Genomic DNA, 24,828 nt, shown 5'->3' with positions numbered 1-24,828 from the left:
TAAAAGGTAAATTAAATAAAATATATTTTTTTACATGTCCCAAAACCAGTCTGATGTCATGGGGTCCTTTTTTGACCCCTGAAGACCACAGGTGCTATAAAAAATTATAAAACACGTAAAAATGTATGAAGAAAGTTGAAATTTATATTATCTATTAAGGATACAGAGGGGCACATATGCTTTCAATTTCAAGCGATTCTATGAAAGTTAAGCTATATTAATCATATGTTGAAAATTATTTGGGGTCAAAAAGGACCCCAAGACCACAGGAGGGTTAAACTATTTAGCAACTATAAATAGACAGTTTATCAATTAAAACTAGAACACAGACATCTGCTTATATTCAGAGTTATTCTTTTATTTAATTTAAAATAGATTTATTTCAGTTTGCATATCAGTCACTGTCATCAAGTTCCATAAAGCTTCTCAAAAGTGAAAATTGTACCTTTTATTAATTAGTTATTGCATCTTGTGCGCCAAACACAACAGCCAGAGGCCGCCGTCGATGAATAAATTAAAAAAAAAATTCATCATTTAAAAATCTGTTTTGAAGTCTATTCTCCCCATCTAAACAACAATCATTATAAATACATTTAACCCTTTGATGCACAACATGGGTCTAAAGTGACCCGACAGAGTTTTTATGTTCTATATGTTTGCAATAAATTATTTTCATCATTCAATATTCCAGGTTTTCCTCAATTGGTTTGTTTTTGATCATCATACATCCTAATTTTTATGTTTTCTTTTATTCATTTTTTAATAAAATCACTTTTTGTGTCACTACTCTTCTAATGCAAAACATGGGTCAAAAATGACCCATATCCATTTTTTAGCTAAGTAGCTGTCTAAGCTAACTTCTTGGCTAAGTATTTAGCTAAGTAGCTTGCTAAGCTAACTACTTAGCTAATTTCTTGGCTAAGTATTTAGCTGAGTAGCTTGCTAAGCTAACTACTTAGCTAACTTCTTGGTTAAGTATTTAGCTAAGTAGCTTGCTAAGCCCAACTACTTAGCTAATTTCTTGGCTAAGTATTTAGCTGAGTAGCTTGCTAAGCTAACTACTTAGCTAACTTCTTGGCTAAGTATTTAGCTAAGTAGCTTGCTAAGCTAACTACTTAGCTAACTTCTTGGCTGAATAGTTAGCTTATCAAGCTACTTAACCAAGTAGTTAGCTATGTAATAACACAAAAACTGTTTTTCTTCATAAAGTATGAGAGGAAAAATGGAAATAATGATCTGTTGTTATCAAAAACAAAATATTTAAAGAATACTTGGAATATTCAATCCTAAAATAAGTTGATGTCAAAAGATAGAGCACAGAAACACACAGCAGCATTAAATAACATGAAGGGAATGAATGAGGGTCATTTTGGACCCATGTTGTGTATCAAAGGGTTAATGTGGGCGATAAAGTGATTGTGTAATCAGTGAGGCTATCCTGAGATGTCGATGATTGCATAGTAAAAAAGCGTCGATTCGTCTGTCGCTGCTGTCCGGTGTGTTCATCATTCATCAGAGCTCTGGTGCTCCCAGATCGGGCTTTATCCCAGAACTCTTCATCCACTGTTCACACCTTCAGCCGCGCAGAGAAACTCCAAGCAGCGATTCCCTCTAACGGCTCACCTTACTGTCCATCAACCTTATCTGTGGAGCAGGGAGAGAACAGAACCAGTTCACAGGCTGCAAAGTACAGAGAGAGCATCTAAAGTCAACTCTGTCTTCATGACCACAGTATGTCAGTATGTGTTTCTGGGACATTAACCCTCTGGAGTCTCCAAAAGCACCAAATCCAGACTTGTTGCCTCCATCCAGACTAGAAAACAAAGCAGCGTGGAGCCCTACTGTAAATTTACCTCTAAAGTTCTGGCTGTAAACTCCATGAGGCCAGTTTCAGTTTGATGATGATATACCAAGTAAAACTGGAGACAAGCTCAAATAGATTTAGTATCAAATGATAGAACTGGATGGAACCCTCTGATATGTTAGATTTGACACCTTTGTTCACATTTGAAACATTTAAAATTCTTTATTGAGCATGATAGTGTTATGAAAGTAGAAAAAGGATTCAAAATCACATTTTATGTTGGACTAAAGGACTAAAAAAGACACAAAATGACAAAAAAATGACACAAAAAGACTAAATAAAGACACAAAATGACTAAAAAAAAGACACAAAAAGACACAAAAATACCAAAAAAAGACACAAAATGACTAAAAAAAGACACAATGTCTAAAAAAGACACAAAATGACCAAAAAAGACACAAAATGACTTAAATAGACACAAAAAGACCAAAAAAAGACACAAAATGACCAATGATTTTAGGGTGAAAAATTGCTAAAGCATGACAGTAAAAGACCGTAAAATGATAAATGGGTTAATTCAGTTTCAGTAACAATGAAACACTGTAAATGTATATATCAGCCAAAACAGTATTTTTTACATTTGAAAAAAAAAAAAAATACATTACTCCACTGTAAAATACACTGGCATTGTGTCTGTAGTAAAAAAAAATACTGTAATATATACACAAGCCATCATTATTGCATTTATTTTTAGCAAAAATACTTTTTCTGTTAAATGTACTAAACACCATATCTCTAAGAGAAATATGCTGTAATATTTAATGGTAAAATCTTTAATTTATGCAGCATTTATGAGGTATTTTCTTGTTAATTATATGGCAAAACAGTGTTTCTTTTGATGGAAAAACTTTTTATTTTTTAGGGTAAAATATGGAATAAAATGGCAATCTTAAACGTGAAATCAACAGTGCTAATATATTTTTACTGTAATGTCTGAAATAAGTCGTTATTTTGGCCCATGTGATTTATCAGTCTAGCACAGAGTTGTAATCTAATAATCTGACTGTCGTACCTTTAGGGATGAACTTCAGTGAGCTGCTGAATATTCAGAAGCGAGATAGTCCTTTGGCCGGCCCGTCATTCACAAACTCATGACCTAATCCATTTCCACATTTCCCACATCGCACCTGGAACAACACACCAGACAACTGAATCAGGATCTTAAAGCATTAAACAATCACTGATCTTTCAACGTTTGTCTATAGCTTCTGATAACGAGTATAAAAATGTATGTTAGCTGATCAACAAATGGATAAACTACACTGCCCTACAAAGTTTTTTGTAAAGCACTTTGAGTTGCATTTATATGTATGAAAAGCGCTATATAAATAAAGTTTGATTGATTGATTGAGTGAAAGTCTAACTGCAGTAACTACATTTTTGGTCAAAATTGAGTTATGACTAAAAAATGAACTCCTTGTTGTCCGTTTTATCTTGTGACAAAATTTTAGATTTCAATTTTGCTTTATTTCAAAGAAATAATGATATAAAAACCACAAAATCCAACTCAAAACCAAGCAGTAATTGAACTTACCACAGTCTGCTTTGGATATAATTAAAAATTTAAAAATAATAGAAATTATAAGTTTATTTGGAAGGGAAATTATTATCTAAATAGTGAAGAAGTGAAAAAGTGAGATAAAATTATATTAAGACTAAAATATAACATTTCTTTATAATATTAAGTCTAAAATATGCAAATCTTTGAACAGAGTTGTTAAACACTTTTAAATACACTTATAACAAAATCAATCTGAAAATGTTTATTCACTGAAAACAAAATATAAAAGCTGAAAGAAGACAACAACATTGTAGTTACTGCACTCTGTTTGTGCTTTACTATTAGAACCTTTTACAACAAAACCAGAGAGCAGTAACTACGTTTTGGGGGTCAAAGGTCAAATAAATCATCATGATTTTTTAGCATAAAATTACATCAATACATGTAGAAATAAGTATCACTTACCTACCTATAACCCATTTGGCTGCCCAGTTTAAATTTAAAAAAATAATAACTTTAACCCTATAAAGCCTGAACCATTAAATAGTTGCCAGAATTTTTTTTTTTTTTAAACTTGAGTGCTTATTGAACCTGCTGACAGATAATTAAAAAAAAAAAATCCAAAAACAATAGGGATATATGATTCTAATTTGTATCATATTTGATACATCAGTTCTTTTTGTGCAATTTGTTGCTCACAGTTTGTTTTTCTTGAACTAACAAAAACATTTTTAACCTTTTAAGGCTTTACTCTCTTTTAACATTTTCCTCAAACATGCAAAATATTTTTTTCCATATAACACAACATCATACATCTGCTTATATGAAGTTTTCACGCAGCAATGACTGATCCACCAGTGGAACCTGCATATAATTTTTGCTATATTTTGAATTTTTGTGCAATTTGTTGCTCAGTTGTTGTTTTTTTTCAACACATGTCAGGTTTTTCAGGAAAAAAATATCACACTGATGATGTATAGGTCTCAAAAACTTGTGTATCAAATATGATATACTTGGCTTTATAGGGTTAAAGCAGTTTTTCTCAGTTTTTCCCTTTGTATATAGTTACTGCAGTTAGACTTTGTAGGGCAGAACACTTAAAGTGAGCGTCCTCTGACAGGTTTAATAAATTCTGTTGATTGTACCTTATACGCCCCAGGTCTCTCCTCATGTTTGGACACACTGTCCTCCTGGACGGTCTCTGTGAAGGCCGGCCACGGAGACGAGTGTTCGTACTTGGAGTGGCTGTTGAACAGCTGGTGGTCACACTTGGAGCAGACATAAATCCCTGAGGAGGAAACAACGGAGGGAGATGATGATGTGTGATATGAGGAGAATGTTTACATTTTTAATAGCAAGCTCAAGACCTTTCTAGTCTCTCTTTTTATTAAGCTTTATGCATCGATCAGATTAATTATTTATTGTACTTATTCTCTGACGGGACAATAAAGTTCTTTTCTCTGCGAGAAAACGCTACTTTGGACATTTGACCTATAAACAGTTATAACTTTTAAGGAGATAGAGTGTGTTTGATCCCCGAGAATGCCCTGAAATAGGGACTTCTGGACCAGCTCTCCTCTAAGGCAGTAGTTCTCAACCTTGGGATCGGGACCCCAATTGGGGTCGTGAGATGATTTCTGGGGGTCGCCAAATCATTTTGGAAGTCAGCTCTGTCTCCACTGTGTTAAAGTGTTCATGTGTTAATGTGTTTTAGTCTTTTTGGTCACTTAATGTCTTTTTTTGTTCATTTTGTGTTTTTTCAGGTCATTTTGTGTATTTTTTTTTATCATTTTGTGGTCAATTTGTCTCTTTTTGTGGTCATTTTGTTTCCTTTTTTTGTCATTTTGTGTCTTTTTTTGGTCAATTTGTGTCTTTTTTTGGTGATTTTGTGTTTTTTTGGTGATTTTGTGTCTTTTTTTGGTCATTTGTGTCTTTTTGGTCATTTTGTGTCTTTTCTGGTCATTTTTGTGTCTTTATTGGTCAATTTTGTGTCTTTTTTGGTCATTTTATATTTTTGGGTCATTTTGTATCTTTTTTATCATTTTGTGGTCAATTTGTGTCTTTTTTGGTCATTTTGTATCCTTTTTTTGTCAATTTGTGTCTTTTTTTGGTCAATTTGTATCTTTTTTGGTCAATTTGTGTCTTTTTTGGTAAATTTGTGTCTTTTTTTGGTCATTTTGTGTCTTTTTTTGGTAATTTTGTGTCTTTTTTTGTCATTTTGTGTAATTTTTTTTGGTCATTTTGTGTCTTTTTTGATCATTTAGTGGTCAATTTGTGTCTTTTTTGGACATTTTGTTTACTTTTTTTGGTCATTTTTTCTTTTTTGGGTGCTGATGTGTGAGATTCTGTTCAGTGAGCGGGGGTCACGGACAACATGCATGTTAAATTGGGGGTCGCGACTCAAAAAGGTTGAGAACTACTGCTCTAAGGGGTCAGATACTATCCTATGGATATTATCTCAGTAGGTAATTTGGGAATTTAATAGCTGGTGGCGAGTAGATTCGCCTAGCTTCTAACTGCCTAAATCCGGACACTTATCCTGCTTAATCTAGAATGGCACCTATCCAATAACCCTGGATTTTAATACCGCGCTAGCCACGCCCGTTTGTTTATTTGTTTATTTGTTTATTGAATGGATCCCCATTAGCTGACGCCTTGGCGATTGCTAGTCTTCCTGGGGTCCCTAAAAAGACATAAACATGACATACAAAGAACATAAACAAAAACAGTACATACAAGAAAAACAATAACACACATACATGCAATACTGTTAAAAAATTGTACATTCATACTTACCCGACAAATGTTATACTGTAAAAATCATAAATTCAGATGTCTATGGTGTCAATATCAGCTGTATACACTTATAATTTATCACTTCATTAGAGAACGTTTAAAAGGAAGAATCATCCGGATATAGCAGAGAAAAATAAATAAAATAAGAAAACAAAATAAGAAAAAGAAAAGAAAACAAGAAAAGAAAAGAAAATAAGAAAACTGTTTAATGGCAGCTCTCCTTTTACTGATCTATGCACTTGGTGAATTGCTGGGTTAGTTTTAGTGGCTAGGAATAAAAGCCTCAAGGATAAGTTTAATTTTTTTGGCTAGAGTAACCAATATATATTATATTATAACACACAACCTTTTAATACCAAAATATTTAATAATCTAATGTCCACTACTTCACTTTAAATGCAATTGAGAATTTATTGATAATATAGCAAGGTGCAAGCATACAGCATATAATGATCCAACAATTGATTACAGATAAAATATTCAAAAACCTTAATAATAAAAAGATTATAGTTTGATTAATGATTGATTAATAACCCTAATACCCTAACTGCCAGTGTTAAATGAAGCTGTGGCTGGGAATTGCAATCCATCAAATTTGGAGAGGAAAACGGGAAAGTTGCCAGGCCAAGCAACTATAACCGAACTTCAGACCTCAGTCGAGGCCCTCCACTTGATCCAAAGTCGGAGTAATCATAGATCGGTACTGTAATCCTGACAACAGTGAGAACTTACAAAGAAAAATCCTTTAATCCATTATCAACTGGTGTTGGAATGGTTATTCTCCAAAACTCGTCCCTCGTCTTCACCCGTCAAATTGGAAATCTTCTTTCTTGATGTAAGTGTCCTTAATCCGTCTTCTTCTTCTTGATTGTAAAATCTAACTAACTAATTGCTAGGTTAGTTTTAGTGGCTAGGAATACAAGGCCTGAAGGATAAGTTTAATTTCTTTGGCTAGAGTAACCATAAGAAACTTGTTATAACACACAACCTTTTAATATCAAAAGATTTAATAATCTAATGTCCACTACTTCACTATACATGCAATTGAGAATGTATTGATAATATAGCAAGGTGCAAGCATACATCATATAATGATCCAAAAATTGATTACAGATAAAATATTATAAGATTATAGTTTGATTAATGATTGATTAATAACCCTATATAATACCCTAACTGCCAGTGTTAAATGAAGCTGTAGCTGGGAACTGCAATCCATCAAATTTGGAGAGGAAAACAGTAAAGTTGCCTGGCCAAGCAACTATAACCGAACTTCAGACCTCAGCAGAGGCCCTCCACTTGATCCAAAGTCGGAGTAATCGTAGATCGGTACTGTAACCCTGACAACAGTGAGAATTTAGAAAGAAATAAAAAATAAAGAAAAATCCTTTAATCCATTATCGACTGGTGTTGGAATGGTTATTCTCCAAACTCGTCTCTCGTCAAATTGGAAATCTTCTTTCTTGATGTAAGCGTCCTTAATCCGTCTTCTTCTTGACTGTAAAATCTATTTAACTAATTGCTAGGTTAGTTTTAGTGGCTAGGAATAAAAGCCCCAAGGATAAGCCAATAATCTTAACCAATAAGAAACTTGTTATAACACACAACCTTTTAATACCAAAAGATTTAATAATCTAATGTCCACTACTTCACTATAAATGCAATTGAGAATGTATTGATAATATAGCAAGGTGCAAGCATACAGCTAATGATCCAAAAATTGATTACAGATAAAATATTATAAGATTATAGTTTGATTAATGAATTACCCTAATACCCTAACTGCCAGTGTTAAATGAAGCTGTAGCTGGGAACTGCAATCCATCAAATTGAGAGGAAAACGGTAAAGTTCCACTTGATCCAAAGTTGGAGTAATCCTAGATCGGTACTGTAATCCTGACAGTGAGACAGTGAGAACTTAGAAAGACAAAAAAAATTAAAGAAAAATCCTTTAATCCATTATCAACTGGTGTTGGAATGGTTATTCTCCAAAACTCGTCTCTCGTCAAATTGGAAATCTTCTTTCTTGATGTAAGCGTCCTTAATCCGTCTTCTTCTTGATTTTAAAATCCAAGTCCTACCACCGATGTGGTCGTTCCTGACAACAGTGAGAATTTAGAAAGAAAATCTTTAATCCATTATCAACTGGTGTTGGAATGGTTATTCTCCAAAACTCGTCCCTCATCTTCACCCGTCAAATTGGAAATCTTCTTTCTTGATGTAAGCGTCCTTTATACCTTTATACTTTACCGTTCCCTTGTCTCATGAGCATTACCTCATTGCCACTCCTCACCGGTCATTTCATTGGTTAAATCCTCTTTCTAACTTCTACTGTTGCTGGCCAGATTTCTTAGATTTCCTCTAACTTCTCTTTCCAACGTCTCTGTCCAGCTTCACATGCTGAACAAGTTACAACATGCCTCAGCTCAACCTCGCTCTTCTTAGTTCCCCTTTTTCTACTGGCTTCGCAATAACTGTTGCTTCTTTCTAACACAGTGATCAGAATTAATATCATAGTCATCACCATTTCTTACGATTACTTTAGTTACCACACGTACTGTTTAACTGATCATTCATGCATTTTATCTCAACAGTTATTTCATCAAATCACATCAACTTTGTAATATATCATCGTACATATAATCATTACATCACACCATATAGTGGAATCATTTAACAACAATTATCACAGTGCCTTTGCGTATTACATCATGTTAGGGAAGCACCAAACCATCCAGCTGCCATTCTGCTGGAAAGTCCCTGGTTTTTACAGTCTCATACCATTTTTTGCTGGCAGAGATCTCAACTCACATGACACCCCCTCCTTGAGATCCCTCGTAGCCTCAGTCTTCATCAGATGAGACATCCTCGTAGAGCAGATCGGGGCATGCCACGTCAAACAGGGAGTCATCATCACTTTTTTTCCTCGGCGACAAGTTCCATGGGGACCACCGCTGCTGGTGAAGGGTGAGGCGCCTCTGTCTCGGCGTCCCACCTATCGTCGATTACGAGACCTTCCATATCCATGACGAAAGCTTCATGTTGTTCTTCTGGGCGCTGCCTTGGGATGGACTCTTGGTACTCCATCATCTGCTTTCCGGCCTCGGTGTCCTCGGGTTCGTCAGGGTCCTCACCTGTTCCCTCCGGGTCCCCGGTATTGGGATTGGGCAACTTGTTGTCTTGAGGAGAATCATCGATCTGGGCCCCCATGGAAGTGGAGATGTGTGCTCCTTCTTCTGCCGTAGCTTGTGGTGCACGGTTTTCCCATTCTGCCTGGAAGTCCAATAATCTTTTAACGTCCTTCTGACAGTACCTAACCTGGCTTTCGGTCTTGGTTTCTGCGTTCGCAGTGGTTGGTCCCGGTGGTGTTCTGGGGACAGGACCCATCCATCGACCTATGTCAATGATTCTTCCATCCAGGAGAAGTGTAGTGGGTAAGCGATCCCCATTATCGAATACCCAGACCTGAGTGTAGGAGGGGTAGTACACATAGCGAGGTGGAAAGATACGTCCCCTTTTGATGATGCTCTGGCACCTTTCAAGAGTATTCCATAACATTCTGGAATTTTTAAATACCTCTTGGCATTCCTCATCGGACACCTTGGGCAGGCAGACGTTATCCAAGTGGGTGATCACCCCGTCAGCAATAGGGAACTTGAAACATTGGCGGTAGCATTGGGTGCACCATCGTAATGACATGACATCCCAAAGGTAGTTGACTTTATCCACTGTGATTTTACATAGGAAACAGCGGACTTCTTCCTCCTTTTTTGATGGTAACTTCCTCCTGTCGGCTGAAGCCTCAGGAGTTCGGGGCCCCATGCTCGCTTGTAAGAGCTCACTCTGCTCCTCTCGGGTTTTCTGCTGCCTATCAGCTGTCTGTATCAGCTTAATTTTCTTAACTTCTGCCCCCGCTGCTGCCGCCATCTCGCGTTGCTCTGGTTCTTTTCGTCGTCTCGAGTCGTCTGCTCTTCAAAGCCTCTACTTCACTTTAAATGCAATTGAGAATTTCTTGATAATATAGCAAGGTGCAAGCATACAGCTAATGATCCAAAAATTGATTACAGATCAAATATTCAAAAACCTTAATAATAAAAAGATTATAGTTTGATTAATATCTTACCCTAATACCCTAACTGCCAGTGTTAAATGAAGCTGTAGCTGGGAAATGTAATCCATCAAATTTGGAGAGGAAAACGGTAAAGTTGCCTGGCCAAGCAACTATAACACACTGTCCGAACTTCAGACCTCAGCCGAGGCTCTCCACTTGATCCAAAGTCGGAGTAATCCTAGATGACAACAGTGAGAACTTAGAAAGAAAAAAAATGTAAGAAAAATCCTTTAATCTATTATCGACTGGTGTTGGAATGGTTATTCTCCAAAACTCGTCTCTCGTCAAATTGGAAATCTTCTTTCTTGGTGTAAGGGTCCTTAATCCGTCTTCTTCTTGATTTTAAAATCCAAGTCCTACCACCGATGTGGTCGTTCAGGAGTAGTCCTCAGATCCAGAGAGTCCGTTGGTGAGTCTTGCAGCTCCCCGTGAAGAATAAGCTCGATCCTTCTTGCGCTGCAGCCTTTATACTTTGCCGCTCCCTTGTCTCTTGAGCATTACCTCATTGCCACTCCTCACCGGTCATTTCATTGGTTAAATCCTCTTTCTAACTTCTAGTGTTGCTGCCCAGATTTCTAAGACCGTTCCTCTAACTCCTCCTACGTCTCTGTCCAGCTTCACAAGTCTCAACATGTCTCAGCTCAACCTCGCTCAACAATCATCACAGTGCCTTTGTGTATTACATCATGGTAGGGAAGCACCAAACCATCCAGCTGCCATTCTGCTGGGAAGTACCTGGTTTTTTCAGTCTCATACCATTTTTTGCTGGTGTATGGCGAGCAGAGATCTCAAGTCACATGACAAGTGGGAAACTAATTTTCCACCAGTAGATAGATAGATAGATAGATAGATAGATAGATAGATAGATAGATAGATAGATAGATAGATAGATAGATAGATAGATAGATAGATAGATAGATAGATAGATAGATAGATAGATAGATAGATAGATAGATAGATAGACTTTATTTATCCCAAGCTGGGAAATTACAGTGTAGCAGCAGCATTACACACAGAGACAATAACAACACAATTAAATAAAAAAGAACAACCTAAGCATACTTCACGCAATAAAATATAAAAATACAATAAAATACAATAAAAGCTGTGTCAAAAAAGACACAAATTGACCACAAAATGATCAAAAAAGACACAAAATGAACAAAAAAGACACAAAATGACCAGAAAAGACACAAAATGACCAAAAAAAGACACAAAATGACAAAAAGGACATAAAATGACCAAAAAAGGAAACAAAATTACCAAAAAAGACACAAATTGACCACAAAATGATTAAAAAAAAGACACAAAATGACCAAAAAAAGACTATAAGTGACCAAAAAGACTAAAACACATTACCACATGAACACTTTAACACAGTGGAGACAGAGCTAACTTCCAAAATGATTTGGCGACCCCCAGAAATCATCTCGCGACCCCAATTGGGGTCCCGACCCCACAGAGACACACAGAGACAATAACAACACAATTAAATAAAAAAGAACAACCTAAGCATACTTCAAGCAATAAAATATAAAAATACAATAAAGTACAATAAAATGTAATGTAAAAATAAAAATAAAGTGTCTAAAGAAGGAGTATGTATTAAGAAGTAGAATTCCAGTGCAGAATAAATATGAATATGCAGTATAAAAATGTTGGTGCTATGAAACAAATAAGGTGCAATGAACAGTGTGCATAAAGAACACATAAAGTGCATAACGACGGTATGTAATGAATTATTATATACTATTATTTGTTATTGTACTGTGTGATGGCATGTAGTTTCTCTTATAGGACAAAAATGCGATTTTCTCTGTGAGAAAACGCTACTTTGGACATTTGACCTATAAACAGTGTTATAACTTTTAAGGAGATAGAGTGGGAAACTAATTTCTATGCACAAAACCTTCAATTGTGACTCCTATTGACTCCATGCTTTGCTTTGATTAATTGATTTTCCATCAGAAGTTTCTCTGATGGGACAATAATGTGCTTTTCTCTGCAAGAAAACACTTTTTTGGACATTTGACCTATAAACAGTTATAACTTTTAGTCTGACTTTGAATCATTTTTGTCTATTTATTTGTGTTTTTAACTGTGGACCTGTAATTGAGCTATGAGTGTCTGTGTTACATACATGTTGATATATTGCTGACAGTTAGTTGTCAATTATTAATCATACTGCTAGTGTTTCCTCACTGATCATTGATTAGATATTTGATAGCATGTTCTAAAGTCCTGCATGACTGGTGTTTATTAAGAGTATTAATATTATGATATAAAAGAAAATATGTAATTTGGGGTTGCAGGGTTGCAGGGTGGGTGGAAGTGTATTACAACTATTTTAAAAGTTTTAAACAAAGTTTTTACAAAAAATCTTTCCTGCCACATGCCATCACACTGTACAATAACAAATAGTCTGGTTTATTACATACCGTTAGTTATGCACTTTATGTGTTCTTTATGCACACTGTTCATTGCACCTTATTTGTTCCATAGCACCAACATTTTTATACTGTATATTTATATTTATTCTGCACTGGAATTCTATTCTACTCCTTAATACATACTCCTTTTTTAGACACTTTATATTTGATTGTATTTTTATTGTATTTTATATTTTATTGCTTGAAGTATGCCTAGGTTGTTCTTTTTATTTAATTGTCATTGTCTATGTGTGTAATGCTGCTGCTACACTGTAATTTCCCAGCTTGGGATAAATAAAGTATATCTATCTATCTATCTTAAAAGTTCATGCTCAGACATATTTTTGTCCTAATTACTACTATTACTATAGATAATGTTGTATTTGCCACTGAACATCTGACATCTACACAGATCTGTTTATCACTGTATTTATTCAAGTGCACTATATTTATACCATTTAAACTGTTTGCACTACCTACTGCCATCTGCTGCTAATCAACAAAACAAAAAAACAACAACAAAAGAACAAAACTCCAAAGCCTATTGTATTTATTTATGTGACATTTACATATATTATTGTACTATGCACTTTACTGCCTTTTTGCACTTCTGGTTAGATGCTAAACTGCATTTTGTTGTATAAGTACCTGTACTGCCCTACAAAGCCTAACTGTAGTAACTACGCAAAGGGTAAAACTGAGAAAAACAGGTTTTTTTTAAATGTGTTTTAACTGGCTAGCCAAATTGGTTATATGTAGATAAGTGATAAGACACTTATTTCTACATGTATTGATGATGTAATTTTTATGCTTAAAAATCATGATGATTTATTTGACCTTGTCCCCAAAACATATAGTTACTGCATTGCTGTAAAAGGTTCTAATAGTAATACAAATCAGAGTGGAGTTACTACAGTATTGTTGTCTTCTTTCAACTTTTATATTTTGTTTTCAGGGAATAAACATTTTCAAATTGATTTTGTTTTCAGTGTATTTAAAAGTGTTTAACAACTCTATTCAAAGATGTGCATATTTTAGACTTAATATTATAAAGAAATGTTAGATTTTAGTCTTTATTTTAGTCTCACTTTTTTTTTACTTCATCACTATCTAGATAATAATTTCCCTTTCAAATAAACGTATAATTTCTATTTTTTGTTAATGTTGAAATTAATATATATATATATATATATTTATATATATATCCAAAGCAGATGGTGGTAAATGCAATTACTGCTTGGTTTTGAGTTGGATTTTGTGGTTTTTATATAATTATTTCTCTGAAATAAAGCAAAATTTAAATCTAAAACTTTGTCACAAGATAAAACAGACATCAAGGAGTTCATTTTTAGTTATAACTCAATTTTGACCAAAATGTAGTTACTGCAGTTAGACTTTGTAGGGCAGTATACTCTGTGCTAATGAAAATAAAGTTAAATCACTTATCTCCATCTCTTTTTTGGATTTTAAGTGTGTTTATGTAAGAGGAAGTTTAACTCATTTGTTAAACAACAACCAGTTTTGTAACAGAGTTGTTGTGTAACTTCAACATGGGTTACAAAAGTTACAAAAGACATACAGAGTTTCCTATTATTTCCATGCCGATTCATTTAGTTTTTGTGACCATGTGGACTGTGCTAAAAGTTATTATTGTTAGCTAAAACTTTGTCACAATGAATAGTTAGCTCACAGTGGCTAGCTACTATAGCTATGGTTGTTTCTACGTCAGCACGTTAAGAACAGCAACGTTAAGCAGACAGCATCAATAAAGAACAAGAAGTGATGAGTTTACCTGGTTTAAAGTGGTCTTTAAACTTCTCTCCACCGAGAAAACTACAAAACGACATTCCTCCTTCTTCTTCTTCTTCTTTGTGTTGTTTTATGGCGGATTCCTCCTTCTTCTTCTTCTGCGCGCAGTTTAAAGTTTTCTCTGGAACAGTTCTAACATTCCTCTGTCAACAAAAGGACATCCGGTTTGAGTCTGGCCTTCAAAATAAAACCGGAGAACTTTAGCGTAAAAAGTGTGCCCGATAACCTGAATTTACGGGTACATCTAAAAAAAATTGGAGGCAGGTTAGAAATTAATTAGGTCAAATAAATAAAAAAAAAGTAACGTAAGACAAAATAAAATAAAATGAAATAAAAAACAAAAGTAAATAATAATAACAATAAAAGTAAAAAAAATAAAGATAGATAAAAAAAAGATTAAAAGATTAAATAAATAATTAAAAAGTAGACCATGATAATATATATATAGACTAATAAATAGTATCAAATAAAAATAATGAATACAATAATTTTGATATAATAATAATAATAATAATATAATAATAATAATAATAATAATAATAATAATAATAACAATAAAACAAAAAGTAAATGATAATAACACTAAAAAGTAAAAAAGCCAGAAAAAGATTAAAACAATAAATAAATAATTAAAAAGTAGAGCATGATATACTATATATATATATAGACTAATAAATAGTACCAAATAAATAAATAAAAGAAATGAGATATAATAAATAAAAAATAAAGTAAGGTAAGATGAAATTAATTTAAATTAAAAACAAAAGTAAATATTGATAACAATAAAAAGCAGATTAATTATTTTAGATTAATGGGGGTTTTTTTTCAATGTTACTTCTGACAAACAGTGTCCTCTTGTTATGGTTGAGGGAGTTTGGTTGGTTTAGGTTACTCGACTTTTATTTTGAACTATTAGAACCGGATGTCACATCGTGGCCGCTAACTGAGTTTAGCTCCATCAGCACATTGTGGCTCCTGGTTTTTGTTCCACTACAGTTAATATTTGTATTGATCTCCTGGGACATGGAGACCACAATGGTTGAGCTGAGGTCGTTCGTCCACCAGAGGCTGTTCTCTGCAGCAGAGGAAATCCTCGGAGAGGTTCAGAAAACCGTCACGTTAGCTCTGTACCAGGCTGAAGTGAGCCGGTCTAAAGAGGAGCTGGAGCGGCTGAGACACCAGCTGGACCTCCTGAGGAACAAACCAGGTCTGGGACTCCGGTTGAATGTTGCTTAGTAACGTTATTCAGCTTGTGTGGGTGTGTTTGACCTCATTCACAGAGATGTAGTCTGGTCGAGAACATGTGCAGTTAAATTTAGCCGGCACCAGACCATAGACTGTATGCACCAGACCCGGAGACTGCAGAATCAGACCCGCAGTTCTAGACCTAATTGAATTTGGCGCCGCCCCCTGCTGGACTGATGTAGAACTGCAGGAGACTGCAGATTCAGATTCAGACCTGCAGTTCTGCAAAACAGCAACTAATAATTAAAAAAATTACTACTATTACTATAGATAATGTTGTATTTGCCACTGAACATCTGACATCTACACTGATCTGTTTATCACTGTATTTATTCAAGTGCACTTTATTTATACCATTTAAACTGTTTGCACTACCTACTGCCATCTGCTGCTAATCAACAAAACAAAAAAACAACAACAAAAGAACAAAACCCCAAAGCCTATTGTATTTATATATGTGACATTTACATATATTATTGTACTATGCACTTTACTGCCTTTTTGCACTTCTGGTTATATGCTAAACTGCATTTTGTTGTATAAGTACCTGTACTCTGTGCAATGAAAATAAAGTTGAATCTCTATCTCTTATTTGGATTTTAAGGGTGTTTATGTAAGAGGAAGTTTAACTTGTCATTTGTTAAACAACAACCAGTTTTGTAACAGAGTTGTTGTGTAACTTCAACATGGGTTACAAAAGTTAACGACTTACAGAGTTTCCTATTATTTCCATGCCGATTAATTTAGTTTTTGTGACAGTGTGGACTGTGCTAAAAGTTATTATTGTTAGCTAAAACTTCCACGGATGAGAGAGGATACTTGATCCACGCAGCTCCAAGCATCTCACCCAAACACATAAATGTATATCATGAATTCATTTCTACATGTCCCTTTCCTTTATTCTTCCTTGTATCTGTTTTTACTGTAAAATAGTCAACTTTTCATGTCAGAAAAACAGAAACCCTTTTTCAGTTTGTTTGTTTTTTTGCATGGTAGGAAAAAACTGGTAAAAGAATCTAGCTGTAGTTTTGTAAATAGTTACCCTGCAAGATTCACAGTCTGTCTAAAATCTCAGTGTAAGACTAAAAACTCTAAACCATTGGTCTCAAACTTGCGGCCAATTGCGGCCCTCGATATTTTGTGGCCCCCACCTTGATATGGGTGGGTGATTAAGTTTAATGTGAGTTTTATATGAATGGCACTTTACCGTGTTGTGTGTGGAAGGTCCCTTTAATTACTTTTTTTGGTAATTTTGTGTCTTTTTTTTATTTTATTTTGTCTCTCTTTTTTTGGTAATTTTGTCTCTTTTTTTAAATAATTTTGTGTCTTTTTTAAATAATTCTGTATCTTTTTTTAAATAATTTTGTGTCTTTTTGTTAGTAATTTTGTGTATTTTTTGGTCATTTTGTGTATTTTTTTATAATTTTGTGTCTTTTTTTAAGTAATTTAGTTTTTTCTGTCATTTTGTGTCTTTTTTAATAATGGGTCTTTTTTGGTAATTCTGTGTATTCTTTGGTTATTTTGTGTCTTTTTTAAGTAATTTAGTGTTTTTTCAGTCATTTTGGTTGTTTTTTAGTGATTTTGTGTATTTTTTGGTCATTTTGTGTATTTTTTTATAATTTTGTGTCTTTTTTAAAGTAATTTAGTTTTTTCTGTCATTTTGTGTCTTTTTTAATAATGTGTCTTTTTTTGGTAATTCTGTGTAGTTTTTGGTTATTTTGTGTCTTTTTTTGTCATTTTGGTTCTTTTTTAGTAATTTAGTGTCTTTTTTTGGTCATTTTGATACTGCCTCCAGCGGCCCCCAGGTAATTTGAGTTTGAGACCCCTGCTCTAAACACTTGTCTTTAGATGTGAGCTGATAGTTTTCCGGGAGTCTTTTCCAAATGTTTTCAAAGTCTTCAGATGTAAAGGGAGTTACACCACTGATCATTTCTGTACTTGTGACCCAAGAACATAGACTGTATAAATGAGCCTTTAAGTAAGGTGGATATAACTAGCTAAGGATGAACTGTATTAACTCTGCAGCAGAAGTAACAATATTTGAATACTGTACAGCTTCATAGTAGTGTGAGCTATAATTTTCCAGAGCAGGCTGGTGTGTAACTTTTGCTCCTCTTTTCTGCAGCTGAGGAGCCTTCACTGACCGGCAGCACAGTGGGAAATGGAAGCAGTCCCCCAGGAGCCTCTCAAACCAGCACAGAACCAGAGAGAATGAACTGGAACCACTGCATGGTCCAGACGGACTTCAAGAGGTCTGAGATCAAAGAAGAGCCGGAGGAACCTGGGGAAGACGCTCTGACAGAGCCGTCACATCTGATATTAACAATGAGTAATACTGATTCTTTTATTTTTCATCGTTGAGTTACAATATTATACATGCAAGTCTTTTCATTTGAAATATAATATAAGCAAAAGAAGCCTGGATTTCAATATGAGAAGTCATTCTTTATAGAGCATTATAGTGTTTTGATTGTTTTTAACCCATAAGAACCCAGACCCAGTTATCCATAAAGGAAAGTTATGGGGGATATATCACAGACCAAGTGAACCACGCAGAACATATTTATGATGTGGGTTTTTTTGGTCATTCTGTGTCTTTTTTTTAGTAATTTTGTGGGTTTTTTGTGTCTTTTTTAAGTAATTTAGTTTTTTTCTGTCATTTTGTGTCCTTTTTTGGACATTTTGTGTCTTTTTTTAAGTAATTTAGTGTTTTTTCAGTCATTTTGTGTCTTTTTTGGTCATTTTGTGTCTCTTTTTTTAGTAATTTTGTGTCTTTTTTAAGTAATTTAGTTTTTTTCTGTCATTTTGTGTCCTTTTTTTTAGTAATTTTGTGTCTTTTTTGGTCATTTTGTGTCTTTTTAAGTCATTTTGTCCGTCTTTTGTTTGTTTTTTAAAGTAATTTAGATTTTTTGGTCCTTTTGATACTGTCTCCAGCGGCCCCCAGGTAATTTGAGTTTGAGACCCCTGTTCTAGAATATTTAAAGTGTTTGTTACATGGGTGTCACCGTGGGTTCTTATGGGTTAAGGTCATTTAACAGAGAAAATTATATTTGTTCAGAATTTCCCCCCTTTGTTCAAGTCAAGTCAAAGTTTATTTATAGAGCACATTTAAAAACAACCTCAGTTGACCAAAGTGCTGCACAGTTATTGAAATACAATAAATAAATAATAAAATACTTCAAACAATAAAATAGTAATAAAAACTCAATCCAAACACAGAGTTAGTGTTAAAAAAGAAAATAAAAGAGTAAAAAGTTTAAAAAAAAACAATGATTCTTGCCTAGCTGGGACTGAACACCAAGGGGAATAAATGGTTTTTAATAATGTTTTAAATGTTCAAAAAATTGAAATCTTCAGTACACACGAACCTGCACAACTTTTTAAAAATGGAAACCATTTGGGATTTGCTAACTCGCATTATTTAAGAAAAACTTCCTTCCTTTTTAAATAATCCCCATACAGTAAACTATATATAATCCCTCCTGGTGTGGATCAAAAATGTATTTAAATTGACCTTTTTTTTAATTTAAAATGTGGTACTTCTCTAACCTTTGCTTTTAATCGGATGATACATTGGCCCTGTGTCTCCCTGATCATTTCACTTGGAAGAAGCTGAAATCAGAGAATTTGGATTTATTGTCTTTAAAAAAACTGCTCAAACTAATTATTCGATTATCAAAATAGTTGACGATTAATTTAATAATCGATTATTGTTCGATTAATTGTCGCAGCACATGAACTGCACTGTGAAAAAGCTGTGTCTAAAATAAGATAAAACAGTAAATCTGAGGGAAATGATCTTGCTGCATGGACAGATAATTTACCTTGACAATATTTCTTAAATTAAGATTATTAAATCTAGAAATAAGCATGTTGAACACTTAAAATAAGAAATTAACTCTTAAAACAAGATAAATTAAAGCTGCAAGCAGTGATGAACTGGCCTGAGCAGAGCGCAAATGATTTGTTTCTTACCAAAAAAACAACTTTAGATTTAGAAGTGTATCTTGTTTTAAGAGTTAATTTCTTATTTTAAGCGTTCAACATGCTTATTTCTAGATTTAATAATCTTAATTTAAGAAATCTTGTCAAGGTAAATTATCTGTCCATGCAGCAAGATCATTTCCCTCAGATTTACTGTTTTATCTTTTTTTAGAGATCCTTTTTTTGCAGTGTGGGGAGGTAATTTTATGCCTATTTTTGTTGTAATTTTGTGACCATTTTTGTCATTTTATGCCAGATTTTTGTCATTTTGTGTATTTTTCTGTCATTTTATGCCTTTTTTTTGTCATTTTGTGTCTGTTTTGGTCATTTTATGCCAGATTTTTGTCATTTTGTGTAATTTAGATTTACAAGTGTTAGATAATTCATCTTGTTTTAAGAGTTAATTTCTTATTTTAAGCGTTCAACATGCTTATTTCTAGATTTAATAATCTTAATTTAAGAAATCTTGTCAAGGTAAATTATCTGTCCATGCAGCAAGATCATTTCCCTCAGATTTACTGTTTTATCTTGTTTTTAAACACACCTTTTTTGCAGTGTGGGTAACTTTTTCTTTTGTCTGTTGTGCAGCTGCAGAGCCTTCAGTGGAAGGTGGAGATCAAAATGACGCTCCATCGTTGGGGGAGAACCCAGAATCCTCAACGCCAGAAGAGTCCAACATGAGTCTGGCTGCTGAGCTCCCAGGACGGGAGGGGGCGGAGCTTAGGGATGTCAATCAAACACAACAACAAGATCATTCAGATGCACAAATATCATATGACATGCAGCCACTTTCTTCAGACTTCTCTGCTGATGAGAGTGAGAACAATGACTGTAGTGAGGAGCTGGTGAACAGCAATGGAAAACAAACCAAAGCAATGAATAGAAAAAGAAAGACGCAAAGTGGCACCAAAAATGAGAAGCAGCACGCAGCGTTAGCTTACGACAACGCTGCTGCTAAAAGTGAAAGGGGTAGTCTGAGTAGTTGCCATGTGTGTGGGAAAGGATTTCACTACAGGGGCTCTTTGATCAAGCACATAAAAACACACGAGGAGACAGTCGATTGCGCCATTTGCGGGAAAAAATACCAGTCGAAACAGAAGCTGGACGTCCATTTGAAAAGTCATCGCAACACGACATGTTTTTGCGGCAAGCCCTTTTCTAGTGTCCGTTGCCTCCGGCTGCACGAGAAAGTACACGCGGGCGAAAAAGACTTCACGTGTCACGAATGCGGCAAGACTTTTACCCAAAACGCGCAACTGATCGTGCACACGAGGAGCCATTCTGCAGAGAAACTGTATAAATGTGACGTTTGTGGGAAAGAATTCAGTCATAGCCACATCTTGAAGGTGCATAAAATAAGTCATTTAGAGGAGAAACCGTATCGTTGTGACGTCTGTGGGAAGAATTTCAATATTCGCAGCCGCCTGCAAATACACATGAGGTTCCATTTAACAGACGCACAGTTCCAGTGTGATATTTGTGGCATGAGTTTTATCAAAAATAGACAGATGGTTATGCATAGGACGATGCATACTGGAGAGAGACCACACGGCTGCAATATCTGTGGTATGGGGTACAGGTTTTCATCTGGGCTTCAGGCACACATGAAAATTCATGCAAACGAGTGAAAAACGCTACATTAGCCAGGCAGATGGACTTGGGGCTCAATTACATAATGACATGTACGCTGTTAATACTTGAATAGTAGTTAGAGACGTTGTTTACCTAAACTGCAGAAGGTAGCAGGCATTTATCTGAAGGTTTTTGTTCATAGTTTTGTATGAACACTGCAAAAAAGGGTCTAAAAACAAGATACAAACACTAAGGGCTGCAACTTACGATTATTTTCATTATTGATTAATCTGTTGTCGATTAGTTGTTTGGTCAATGTATAAAAATATCAATCAGTGTTTCCCAAAAACCACAAGATGACGTTCTCAAATCTCTTGTTTTGTCCACAAACCAAAGAGATATTCAGTTTATTGTCATGTCATAAAGGAACAAAGAAACCAGAAATATTCACATGGAAGAAGCTGAAATCAGAGAATTTGGACTTATTGTCTTTAAAAAAAACTGCTCAAACTAATTATTAGATTCTCAAAATAGTTGACGATTAATGTAATAATCGATTAATTGTTGCAGCTCTAAAAACACTAAATCTGAGGGAAATGATCTTGCTGCATGGATAGATAATTTCACTTGACAAGATTTCTTAAATTATAATAATAAATAAAACAAATAATCATCAGGTCACTCTGCTCGGGCCAGTTCATCGCTGCTGGCAGCTTTAATTTATCTTGTTTTAAGAGTTAATTTCTTATTTTAAGCGTTCAACATGCTTATTTCTAGATTTAATAATCTTAATTTAATTTAAATTATCTGTCCATGCAGCAAGATAATTCCCCTCAGATTTAGTGTTTTTATTTTGTTTTTAGACACCTTTTTTGCTCTTGTTTGGCCTGATCTGTTCAGTTAATCTCTTTTATGTGCTGAGGTTATGTGCAAATGTTATAAATCGTGTTTAATTTTTGGTGGAATGAAGCTTTTTTTTAAAAAACACACTAGTTACTCATTGTGTCTCCCTGTTCAGTCCCTCTCATGGAGCTTTACATTTTACAAATTAATGTTAAATTTTGGTTCATTTAAAATAAAATGCTTTATACAAGCCTACATTTGATCTCTGGTTATTTTCTATTACTGGCTTCAGGAAGTAGTCAGACCCCTTTTTGCACGCTTTATTTTGCTGTTGATTTCATTCAAAATGTATAAAGTTTGCATTTTTTTGCATCTATGTACACTTAATAATCCATAATGACAAGGTAAAAACTAAACTAAAACTGAAATTTCTGACCTTTAATATCACAGGGCCTTCGAACTTCCCCAACAGGGAATAAAACATTTTTTATTTTCCTAAATATTAAATATCAAAATGAAGATGATCAAAATAGTTGATGATTCATTTAATAATTGATTATTGTTGGAATAATCGAATAATTGTTGCAGCTCTAAACAACACTACTAATTTTCAATGGACTAAATACTAACAAGAAATAAATATCTGCAACACATAGTGATGTGCAATAAACATTCATATTTATCTCATAAGGCGTCTAGAAAAAAAACAAAACAGGAAAAAAAAACAACTAAAGGAGCTCAGACTCAAATAAAGAAATATCTCACAAATCTTTCTTGCTTTATTACTAGGATGCTGGGTTTTTAAATTATGAGAAAAATTAAGTTATAATAAACAGAATCCTGTTAATTTAAAATGTCATCAGTTAGTTTTGTCCTGCCTGTGGTCAGTTTAGATCAGGGGTCTCAAACTCAAATCACCTGGGGTCTGCTGGAGGCAGTATCAAAATTACCAAAAAAAAGATGCAAAAATACTAAAAAAAGACACAAAATGACGAAAAAAAAAGATACAAAATGACAGAAAAAAAATCAAAATTACTTTAAAAAGACACAAAATGACCAAAAAAAAAACACAGAATTATTAAAAAAGAGACAAAATTACCAAAAAAGACACAAAATTACCAAAATAGACACAAAATGACCAAAAAAGACAGAAAATTACCAAAAAAAAAGACACAAAATGACATAAAAAATGAAATCACTTAAAAAATAAACAAAATGACCAAAAAAGGCACAAAATTATTTTAAAAAGACACAAAATTACCAAAAAAAGGAATTAAAGGGACCTTCCACACACAACACAGTAAACCCTTAATGAAGCCTTAAATCCATCTCAGAGATGATGAAACTTTATAAAAAGATTATTATTACAGAGGCCATTTATTGTTAAAAATCAGCAGAATTATGGAAAGTCTTCTCTATTATCTCTGTTATAAAATTCCAAATAAATCATCACACAAGTCAGTTGTGATATAAATAAATAAAGCAACAATTTGTGAAATATTTAAAGAACTTTATTAAATTCATTGCACACATTATTATATTATTTCATTTTTTTTTTTTCAACGTTACTTTGTTGGATATGACTTTATTTCATTATAGAATAAATAAAATGTATTACAGTGACATTATAATTTCTAAACCAAAACATATGAAGTTGAAGGAACCAAATATCTAATATCATCATAAAGAATATGTGTAATCTAATTTTATTAATTTTATCAATGAAATGTCAGAAAATAGTGAAAATCTGTTATAAATCCCCGCAGCACAAACACATGAAATCAAATATCTTGTTTTAATAAACCAACACATTTCAAGCAATTATAAGATTATGACCATATATGGCAAAGAAAAGCATTAAATATTCATATTTGAAAAGCCAGAACTGTTTGGCATGTTTTGATGCAACATATTATGTTTTTACTCATGAAAGTAGATTTGAATGATTCCACACAACATTAAAGTTTAAAGGTCACTGGAGTTGATTCCAGTCAATTATAATTTATATCAGGGGTCTCAAACTCAAGTTACCTGGGGGCCACTGGAGGCATCAAAATGACCAAAAAAAGACACAAAATTACAAAAAAAAAAAAAAAAAGACAGAAAATGACCAAAAAAAGACACAAAGTTATTAGAAAAAGACATACAATTACCAAAAATGTGTCTTTTTTTTGTAATTTTATGTCGTTTTTGGTCATTTTGTGTCTTTTACTAAAAAAAAGACACAAAATTACTTTTTTTTTAAATGACTGGAAAAACACTAAATTACTTAAAAAAGACACAAAATGACCAAAAAAAGACACAAAATGACCCAAAAAAGACACAAAATTACAAAAAAGACACAAAATTACCAAAAAAGACACAAAATTACAAAAAAAGACAGAATTATTAAAAAAGAGAGAGAAAATTACCAAAAAAGAGACAAAATTACCAAAAAACTTAATTAAAGGGACCTTCCACACACAACACGGTAAAGTGCCATTCATATAAAACTCACATTAAATTTTCATATCAAGGTGGGGGCCACAAAATATCGTCACGAGGGCCACAATTGGCCCGCGGGCCGCGAGTTTGAGCCCCATGATTTATATTATCTTACCTATAGAATGTCAAAAATATTAAAAACATTGCCTGTTATAATTTCCCACAGCCCAAACACATAAATTCAAACTTA

At 33.9% G+C, this 24,828-nt stretch overlaps 2 protein-coding genes across 2 annotated transcripts; one reads left to right on the top strand and one right to left on the bottom strand.

The window, feature by feature from the left end:
* Window positions 1-691: 691 nt before the first annotated feature.
* LOC131983895 (methionine-R-sulfoxide reductase B1-A-like) lies at window positions 692-14,649 on the bottom strand. The gene is made up of 4 exons (XM_059348722.1): window positions 14,494-14,649; window positions 4,511-4,653; window positions 2,877-2,991; window positions 692-1,644 (listed from the first exon to the last, which is right to left on the bottom strand). The coding sequence occupies exons 1-4, from the start codon at window positions 14,546-14,548 to the stop codon at window positions 1,625-1,627; spliced, it is 333 nt and encodes a 110-aa protein (XP_059204705.1). The 5' UTR covers window positions 14,549-14,649; the 3' UTR covers window positions 692-1,624.
* Window positions 14,650-15,394: 745 nt separating this feature from the next.
* Window positions 15,395-22,413, top strand: LOC131983595 (zinc finger protein 391-like). Its single transcript, XM_059348350.1, has 3 exons — window positions 15,395-15,717; window positions 17,881-18,084; window positions 20,328-22,413. Exons 1-3 carry the CDS (start codon window positions 15,534-15,536, stop codon window positions 21,365-21,367), a joined length of 1,428 nt encoding a protein of 475 aa, XP_059204333.1. The 5' UTR covers window positions 15,395-15,533; the 3' UTR covers window positions 21,368-22,413.
* The last annotated feature ends 2,415 nt before the right edge of the window (window positions 22,414-24,828 follow it).

Source organism: Centropristis striata, chromosome 13, assembly GCF_030273125.1.
Source record: "Centropristis striata isolate RG_2023a ecotype Rhode Island chromosome 13, C.striata_1.0, whole genome shotgun sequence".
NCBI lineage: Eukaryota > Metazoa > Chordata > Actinopteri > Perciformes > Serranidae > Centropristis > Centropristis striata.
Note: the sequence above shows the minus strand (reverse complement) of the source record. Positions and strands in the feature narration are given on the sequence as shown.

Bases quoted from the DNA above. Each gene is read 5' to 3' on its own strand.
- LOC131983595 (XM_059348350.1), top strand. From the start codon at position 15,534: ATGGAGACCACAATGGTTGAGCTGAGGTCGTTCGTCCACCAGAGGCTG. The intron at 15,718-17,880 runs GTCTGGGACTCC...TCTTTTCTGCAG, and splicing joins CCTCCTGAGGAACAAACCAG to CTGAGGAGCCTTCACTGACC. The intron at 18,085-20,327 runs GTAATACTGATT...TCTGTTGTGCAG, and splicing joins ACATCTGATATTAACAATGA to CTGCAGAGCCTTCAGTGGAA.